The sequence below is a fragment of the Monodon monoceros genome, unplaced genomic scaffold (assembly GCF_005190385.1).
Source record: "Monodon monoceros isolate NGI ecotype Baffin Bay Population unplaced genomic scaffold, NGI_Narwhal_1 Super_Scaffold_22, whole genome shotgun sequence".
NCBI lineage: Eukaryota > Metazoa > Chordata > Mammalia > Artiodactyla > Monodontidae > Monodon > Monodon monoceros.
Window position 1 is genome coordinate 46,883,902 of NW_021703779.1, and position 10,070 is coordinate 46,893,971.

Here is a 10,070-nt window from a genome sequence, read left to right on the forward strand (position 1 = left end):
TCTAAAAACCAATTCTCACTCAAAATATAGCTGTTTATGTAACAAACTCAACAGGGGATACATGAGGTGTGGAAGACAGGAATAGTGCAAGAAACAGAAAAAGAAATGAAAATGAGATAAAGAAAATGTAGTATGTATATACAATGGAATATTATTCTGCCATAAAAAAGAATGAAATCTTGCCATTTGTAACAACATAGATGGAACTTGAGGGCATTATGCTAAGTAAAGTAAGTCAGAAAGAGAAAGACAAATACCATATGATCTCACTTATATGTGCAATCTAAAAAAACGAAAAATCTCCCAAGCTTATAGATACAGAGAACAGATCGGTGGTTGCCAGAGGCAGGGGTGGGGGGAGGGGGTGGAGAGTGGGCGAAATGGGTGAAGGGAGTCGAAAGGTACAAACTACCAGTTATAAAATAAGTCATGTAATGTACAGCATGGCAACTATAGTTAATAATGCTGTATTGCATACTTCAAAGGTGCTGACAGTAGATTTTAAAGTTCTCATCACAAGAAAAAAAATTTTGTAACTATGTATGGTGATGGATGTTTAAACTAGACTTATTGTGGTGATCATTTCATAATATATACAAATGGTGAATCACTCTACTGTATATCCAAAACTAATATAAGGGTATACATGAGTTTTACCTCAATAGAATGAAAGGAAGGAAGGAAGGAAGGAAGGAAGGAAGGAAGGAAGGAAGAGGGAAGGAGGGAGGGAGGGAGGGAGGGAAGAAGAAAAAATACACCATAATTTTGGTTAAAAAAAACTGAAAATGAATGATGTGAAAATGATTCAACATGATTAATTCTAACTAGTTATATTTTGCAGGTTCAAGTCAATATGATTATGACAGGGCAGACTAACTTTCAGCTGATCTGTGTCAAAGGTATTTTTCAGCTTTTTCTTTAATAAATTTGAAGATATTTCAATAAATAACAAAAATTCTAATAAATACATTTGAAACTTAAGTGAGATCTGTAAGCAGTAGATATTTTTTAAATTAATTTTTAGGTTAAGTCCTTTCTCCTAAAAACTACTCAGGAAGTATCTATATAAAGATATACAAGAAAAAATAAAACGAACTCCTAAAACTTTTTCTATGTCCCTGTGAAAAAGAATTTTCATAAATACAAGTGGAGGAAGAAAATACATTAATACTGCTCTTAGTTTTTTAATAGACAGAGAAATAGCAGTAATAAATAACACCTTCAGAGGAGAAAAGGGACATAATTCTAGTCAATGCAGCAGTATCATTCACTTTGCAAAGTTATCTTAAAACACTAGTTTAGGGTTTGGGACAAGATGGCAGAAACTCAACTCTCCCCGTTCCTCCCCACTAAGTATAACTAAAAAATCTGGAAATAATACAGTAGAATATCACAGGAGGGCACTGAAGAGTGAAAAGATGAAGGCAGACTAGCTAGGGACTCCCAGGACTTGAGGAAAAATATAACAGCTTGGCATCTCCTGACTCCTGGGCCAAAAGGCAAAGGTAGCCCAAGCCCAGTGGTCTCCTGAACCCCAACCTAGCAACAGAAGGTGATTCAGGTGGGCCCTTTCCTCCCTTGGTGATGCTGGTGGGAACCCTACCAGTAGCATGTGGTCTGGAGAGCTGGCTTAGGGCAGCAGGCCTAGAGAAGTGCTCTCCAACCCCTTGATCCAGCAGTGGGTCCCAATGGTGTCAGGTGAACCAAGCAGATCCGAATAATAATACAAAGACTCTGAAAACTAAATTGTCATTAGAACCATAGTCCACAAAAGTAGACCAGGACCTTTGCACCTAAACACAATGACTGACTGCTAAAATAGAGTATTTAAATAGGATCCAGAGTATCCTAACATAATGTCCAAAATGTCCAGGAGACAAATGAAAATTCTCTGTCATACAAAAAACCAGGAAAATCACAACTTGAATGTGAAAAGACAATCAACAGATGCCAACACCAGGATGAATCAGATATTGGAATTACCTGACAAGGATTTTAAAGCAGCCATTATCAAATTGTTTCAACGAGCAATTACAAATGCTTTTGAAGCAAATGAAAAGCCAGAAAATCTCATAATAATAGAAGATATTAAGAAAGAAACAAATGGAAATTATAGAAAGAGTACAATCATAGAAATAAAAAATGCACTGAGTGGGCACAATAGCAGAATGAATAGGACAAAGGAAAGAATCAGTGAACCTGAAGACAGAACAAGAGAAATTAACCCAATCTGAACAAGATAGAGAAAAATATTAGTTTACAAGTACCAAATGACAATATAGTCATATATCTGGTTGTAATTTATTTCTTTAGATTAGCTGGAACTTTAAATTACATTATTTCTTATTTCCTTTTTAAATTCTTATAACATTTTCCTAAGAACAGAATATGATGGGAATTCCCTGGCAGACCAGTGGTTAGGACTCCGTACTCTCACTGCCAAGGGCATGGGTTCAATCCCTGGTCAGGGAACTAAGATCCCACAAGCCACGGTGGTGCAGCCAAAAAGAAAACCACCCCAGAATATTATAATAATGTGAACAAGAAAATGGTCAATAATTTCATAGTCCATATGATATTTATTAACATAAAAAGTAAAAATAATATCTACTATTTTTATTGAACATACACACAAATACTAGAACACAGAAACTTCTTCAGTCAAGACACACTAAGCACCTAATGAATGCAGTACTTCAACATACCCTCATCGCTTTCATGGTATTAATTTGAAGATACTCACCTTCGAACTAAATCCGGTTTTAGAAGAGTTGCTGTTTGTTCAGCTCCAACAGCTTGGGATACAGGCTGTAAATAGCACAGAAATAAAACTTATTATGATAACAGCAAAACTTTAAGCTGAAGGTGCAATTTGCTATTATTGTAGAAAATGTGTTTGTTACATTTCATACTTTGGTTACCACACAAACCAGGTAAAATGTCTACATTACTGAATGTCTATATCAATCCTATTATTGATGTTACTACCAAACATAAAGAAAAATAAAATGTAGCAGTATTGATATTCATCAAGACTTTTTCATTTAAAAAGACAGCATTTATTTTATACTTTTGTTTGTGTTATTTTTCAATGGCTTCCAGTCCTGACTGTAAAACTACTAATAAAAGGAAGAGTTGCTACCATTCCAGAAACAGATAAATCAATGATTCAAGTTTTAACGTATTGTATGGTCTCTCTCTCTCGTTCCCTTTTCACTAAACTACTGCCAACAATTCCTTTGAGATGTTAGTATCCAGCAGCTGCAATACTGGCATCTAGGAGAAAAGTTTATAAAGGCAAATGCCAACCCTGCTGGAAAATAATGTTAAATATTTATCTAATCCATCCTATGCATTGCCGCTGGTGACAGTACAGTGACTTTAAAATGCAAATCTACCAAAATCAATCACTTACCTACCTAGTTTAAACCCTCTATGATGGCCCCTCATCTTCTATAAGGTTAAGTTCCTTTGGATGGCAAATAAAGTCCTCAATGAACTGGTCCCTGCCTCATTCTCTAGCTCTTCTCTTCTTGAAGCCACACTGAACTCTAGTTCCTCTGAATGAGTTGGGCTTTTTCATATACAGTGACTCTACTTATATTCCTTCATCTCCCTGGACTACTTCAACTACTCCTTAGTCCTGTCCATTTAGCAAATATCTGAATGGAACTCCTGTATACAAGAAGGCTCTATTACAATGGGTTCCAGAAAGACCAGCAAAATCACCTTGGAGTCTCTTTAAAAAACACATATACCTTATCTCATATCTTGGTTTCTAAACTAAAAGGGATAAAGGTTCCTTGGAGAAATGGCTGATTCCAGCACTGGGGCAAAGAAAATATAAGATGAGCCTGGATCATCTTGCTACCCCCCAAAGTAAAGAACTGCTCACAGAACGATGGGAACATATCAAAAGCACACTTGACCCACCCTGAAGGGGTTCCCTATACCCAAATATGGAAAAATTGGGCATGAAAATAAATAATGAGTAACAGAATATAATGCATTTAATAAAATAAAATAATCCAAGAGTTCATACTGATACAAACAAAAGAAAGCTCTTACAATACAAAGCCAAATAAATATAAGGAATGACAAAGTTAGAAAATCATCAATGGATGATAAAACTAGTGGGTGAAAGTTGGATGAGGAAAAAGATATCTACATAGTTTCAAAATATCTCCCCACAAATCATTTATTCATTAAAAAGCAAAACATGGTAACTTTACAGTGGAAGAACTTGGCAGCCTCCACCTTAACCAAGTAATCAAATTTAACCTCAGAAATATTGGGACAAATTGACATTACATGGCTCCTAATATGATACAATGCACAAAGGTTACAACATTGTTTGCATGGTATTCCTGACAAAAATGCATGATCTGAATGTGGGGGGAAAAAAGGAAACTTCAAACACACTCAAATTGAAGGGCATTCTATTTGGTTGGCCAAAAGGTTCGATCGGTATTTCCATAAGATGGCTCTAGTAGAACTTAGTTGTCTTTAACTGCATTCGAAACAGTTTTCTTAGATTGTATGTGACAGGTGTCATATCAGCCCGCATTAAAAAAAAGACTTACCAAAACTGGTGAATTTTTGTGTATTCATTTGAATATTGAAGATGGAAGAAAAAATGCAACATTTTCCGCATATTATGCTTTATTATTTCAAGAAAGGTAAAAACATAACTGAAAACGCAAAAAAATATTGTGTAGTGTATGGAGAAGGTGTTGTGACTGATCAAATGTGTCAAAAGTGGTTTGTGAAGTTTCATGATGGAGATTTCTTGCTGGACAATGCTCCACAGTTGGGTAGACCAGTTGAAGGTGATAGCCAGCAAATAGAGATATTCATTGAGAACAATCAACATTATACCACGCAGGAGACAGCCGACATACTCAAAATATCCAAATCAAGCGTTGAAAATCATTTGCACCAGCTTGGTTATGTGAATTGCTTTGATGTTTGGGTTCCACATAAGTTAGGCAAAAAAAACCTTCTTAACCATATTTCCTCATGCGATTCCCTACTGAAACGTAATGAAAATGTTCTGTCTTTAAAACAAAGTGTGGGGCTTCCCTGGTGGCGCAGTGGTTAAGAATCCGCCTGCCAATGCAGGGGATACGGGTTCGAGCCCTGGTCCGGGAAGATCCCACATGCCATGGAGCAACGACACCCGTGCATCACACCTAGTGAGCCTGCGCTCTAGAGCCCGTGAGCCACAATTACTGAGCCCGCATGCCACAACTACTGAAGCCTGTGCGGCTAGAGCTTTGCTCCGCAACAAGATAAGCCACCACAATGAGAAGCCCATGCACCACAACAAAGAGTAGACCCCACTCTCCGCAACTAGAGAAAGCCCGTGCGCAGCAACGAAGACCCAACGCAGCCAAAAAAATAAAGAAAATAAATAAAGAAAAATTTAAAAAAAAAGTGTGACGGGAGATGAAAAGTGGATACTGCACAATAATACGGAATGGAAGAGATCATGGGCCAAGTGAAATGAACCGCCACCAACCACACCTAAGGCTGGTCTTCATCCAAAGACGGTGATGTTGTGTATATGGTGGGGTTGGCAGTCCTCTATTATGAGCTCCTTCTGGAAAACCAATGATTAATTCCAACAAGTACTACTCCCAGTTAGACCAACTGAAAGCAGCACTCGACGAAAAGTGTCTGGAATTAGTCAACAGAAAACGCATAATCTTCCATCAGGATAACGCAAGACCACATGTTTTTTGATGACCAGGAAACAACTGTTACAGCTTGGCTGGGAAGTTCTGATTCATCCGCCATATTCACCAGACATTGCACCTTCGGATTTCCATTTATTTCGGTCTTTACAAAATTCTCTTAATGGAAAAAATTTCCATTCCCTGGAAGACTGTAAAAGGCACCTGGAAGAGTTCTTTGCTCAAAAAGATAAAAAGTTTTGGGAAGATGGAATTATGAAGTTGCCTGAAAAATGGCAGAAGGGGGGACGAGGGGAAGATGGTGGAAGAGTAAGACGCGGAGATCACCTTCCTCCCCACAGATACACCCGAAATACATCTACGTGTGGAACAACTCCTACAGAACACCTACTGAACACTGGCAGAAGACCTCAGACCTCCCAAAATGCAAGAAAGGCCCCACGTACCTGGGTAGGGAAAAAGAAAAAAGAATAAACAGAGACAAAAGGATAGGAACGGGACCTGCACCAGTGGGAGGGAGCTGTGAAGGGGGAAAGGTTTCCACACACTAGGAAGCCCCTTCGAGGGCGGAGACTGCGGGTAGCAGTAGGGCAAAGCTTCGGAGCTGCGGAAGAGAGGACAGCAACAGGGATGCAGAGGGCAAAGCGGAGACATTCCCGCAGAGAGAATCAGTGCCGACCGGCACTCACCAGCCCCACAGGCCTGTCTGCTCACCAGCCGGAGTGGGCGGGGCTGGGAGCTGAGGCTCAGGCTTCGGTCTGAGCTCAGGGAGAGGACTGAGGTTGGCGGCGTGAACACAGCCTGCAGGGGGTTAGTGCACCTCGGCTAGCCGGGAGGGAAGGAGGAAGTCCGGGAAAAAGTCTGGACCTGCCGAAGAGGCAAGAGACTTTTTCTTCCCTCTTTGTTTCCTGGTGCACAAGGACAAGGGATTAAGAGCGCTGCTTAAAGGAGCTCCAGAGACGGGCGCGAGCCGCGTCTAACAGCGCGGACCACAGAGATGGGCATGAGATGCTAAGACTGCTGCTGCCGCCAGCAAAAAGCCTATGTGCGAGCACAGGTCACTATCCACACGCCCCTTCTGGGGAGCCTGTGCAGCCCGCCACTACCAGGATCCTTGGATCCAGGGACAACTTCCCTGGGAGAACGCACGGTGTGCCTCAGGCTGGTGCAACATCACGCTGGCCTCTGCCGCCGCAGGCCGGCCCTGCACTCCGTACCCCTCCCTCCCCGCGGTGTGAGTGAGCCAGAGTCCCCGAACCAGCTGCTCCTTTAACCCCCGTCCTGTCTGAGCGAAGAACAGATGCCCTCCGGCGACCTACACGCAGAGGCGGGGCCAAATCCAAAGCTGAACTCTGGGAGCTGTGCGAACAAAAAAGAGAAAGGGAAATCTCTCCCAGCAGCCTCAGAAGCAGTGGATTAAAGCTCGAACATCAACTTGATGTACCTGCATCTGTGGAATACATGAATAGACAACGAATCATCCCAAATTGAGTAGGTGGATTATGAGAGCAAGATTTATGATTTTTTCCCCTTTGCCTCTTTTTGTGAGTGTGTATGTGTATGCTTCTGTGAGATTTTGTCTTTATAGCTTTGCTTCCACCATTTGTCCTAGGGTTCTATCCGTCCATTTTTTTTCTTACTTTAAAAAAAATTTTTTTTCTTAATTATTTTTATTTAAATAACTTTACTTTATTTTACCTTATTTTATTTTATGTTATCTTCTTTCTTTCCTTCCCTCCTTCCTTCCTTCCTTTCTTCCTTCATCCCTCCCTCCCTCCCTTCTTTCCCTTTCTTTCTTTCTTTCTTTCTTTCTTTCTTTCTTTCTTTCTTTCTTTCTTTCTTTCTACTTTTTATTCTGAGCCGTATGGATGAAAGGCTCCTGGTGCTACAGCCAGGAGTCAGTGCTGTGCCTCTAAGGTGGGAGAGCCAACTTCAGGACACTAGTCCACAAGAGACCTCCCAGCTCCACATAATATCAAACTGCAAAAATCTCCCAGAGATCTCCATCTCAACACCAGCACCCAGCTTCACTCAATGACCAGCAAGCTACAGTGCTGGACACCCTATGCCAAACAACGAGCAAGACAGGAACACAACCCCACCCATTAGCAGAGAGGTTGCCTAAAATAAATAATAAGTCCACAGACACCCCAAAACACACCACCAGACGTGGACCTGCCCACCAGAAAGACAAGATCCAGACTCATCCACCAGAACACAGGCACTAGTCCCCTCCACCAGGAAGCATACACAACCCACTGAACCAACTATAGCCACTGGGGAAAGACACCAAAAACAACGGAAACTACGAACATGTAGCCTGCAAAAAGGAGACCCCAAACACAGTAAGATAAACAAAATGAGAAGACAGAAAAACACACTGCAGATGAAGGAGCAAGATAAAAACCCACCAGACCTAACAAATGAAGAGGAAATAGGCAGTCTACCTGAAAAAGAATTCAGAATAATGATAGTAAAGATGATCCAAAATCTTGGAAATAGAACAGACAAAATGCAAGAAACATTTAACAAGCACGTAGAAGAACTAAAGATGAAAAAAGCAATGATGAACAACACAATAAATGAAATGAAAAATACTCTAGATGGGATCAATATCAGAATAACTGAGGCAGAAGAACGGATAAGTGACCTGGAAGATAAAATAGTGGAAATAACTACTGCAGAGCAAAACAAAGAAAAAAGAATGAAAAGAACTGAGGACAGTCGCAGAGACCTCTGGGACAACATAAAACTCACAAACATTCGAATTATAGGGGTTCCAGAAAACGAGGAGAAAAAGAAAGGGACTGAGAAAATATCTGAAGAGATTATAGTTGAAAACTTCCCTAATATGGGAAAGGAAATAGTTAATCAAGTCCAGGAAGCACAGAGAGTCCCATACAAGATAAATCCAAGGAGAAATACGCCAGGACACATATTAATCAAACTGTCAAAAATTAAATACAAAGAAAAGATATTAAAAGAAGCAAGGGAAAAACAACAAATAACACACAAGGGAATCCCCATAAGGTTAACAGCTGATCTTTCAGCAGAAACTCTGCAAGCCAGAGGGGACTGGCAGGACATAGTTAAAGTGATGAAGGAGGAAAACCTGCAATCAATATTACTCTACTCAGCAAGGATCTCATTCAGATTTGATGGAGAAATTAAAACCTTCACAAACAAGCCAAAGCTGAGAGAGTTCAGCACCACCAAACCAGCTCTACAACAAATGCTAAAGGAACTTCTCTAGGCAAGAAACACAAGAGAAGGAAAAGACCTACAAAAACAAACCCAAAACAATTAAGAAAATGGGAATAGGAACATATATATCGATAATTACCTTAAATATAAATGGACTAAATGATCCCACCAAAAGAAAAAAACTGGCTGAATGGATACAAAAACAAGACCCATATATATGCTGTCTACAAGAGACCCACTTCAGACCAAGAGACACATACAGACTGAAAGTAAGGGGATGGAAAAAGATATTCCATGCAAATGGAAACCAAAAGAAAGCTGGAGTAGCAATTCTCATATCAGACAAAATTGGCTTTAAAATAAAGACTATTACAAGAGACAAAAAAGGACACTACATAATGATCAAGGGATCGATCCAAGAAGAAGATATAACAATTGTAAATATTTATGCACCCAACATAGGAGCACCTCAATACATAAGGCAAATACTAACAGCCATAAAAGGAGAAATCGACAATAACACATTCATAATAGGGGACTTTAACACCCCACTTTAACCAATGGACAGATCATCCAAAATGAAAATAAATAAGGAAACACAAGCTGTAAATGATACATTAAACAAGATGGACTTAATTGGTATTTATAGGACACTCCATCCAAAAACAACAGAATACACTTTCTTCTCAAGTGCTCATGGAACATTCTCCAGGATAGATCATATCTTGGGTCACAAATCAAGCCTTGGTAAATTTCAGAAAATTGGAATTGTATCAAGTATCTTTTCCGACCACAATGCCATAAGACTAGATATCAATTACAGGAAGAGATCTGTAAAAAATACAAACACATGGAGGCTAAACAATACACTACTTAATAACGAAGTGATCACTGAAGAAATCAAAGAGGAAATAAAAAAATACCTAGGAACAAATGACAATGGAGACACAACGACCCAAAACCTATGGGATGCAGCAAAAGCAGTTCTAAGGGGAAGTTTATAGCAATACAAGCCCACCTTAAGAAGCAGGAAACATCTCGAATAAACAACCAAACCTTGCACCTCAAGCAATTAGAGAAAGAAGAACAAAAAAACCCCAAAGCTAGCAGAAGGAAAGAAATCATAAAAATCAGATCAGAAATAAATGAAAAAGAAATGAAGGAAACAAT

At 39.7% G+C, this 10,070-nt stretch overlaps 1 protein-coding gene across 1 annotated transcript in view; it reads right to left on the minus strand.

Moving 5' to 3' along the window:
- The window catches only part of WNK3 (WNK lysine deficient protein kinase 3), a 160,500-nt gene that overhangs the window by 54,849 nt on the left and 95,581 nt on the right, over positions 1 to 10,070 (minus strand). The window contains exon 10 of the mRNA XM_029240178.1: positions 2,744 to 2,808. Coding sequence (XP_029096011.1) covers positions 2,744 to 2,808 — 65 coding nt within the window. The remainder of the gene's footprint in view (positions 1 to 2,743; positions 2,809 to 10,070) is intronic.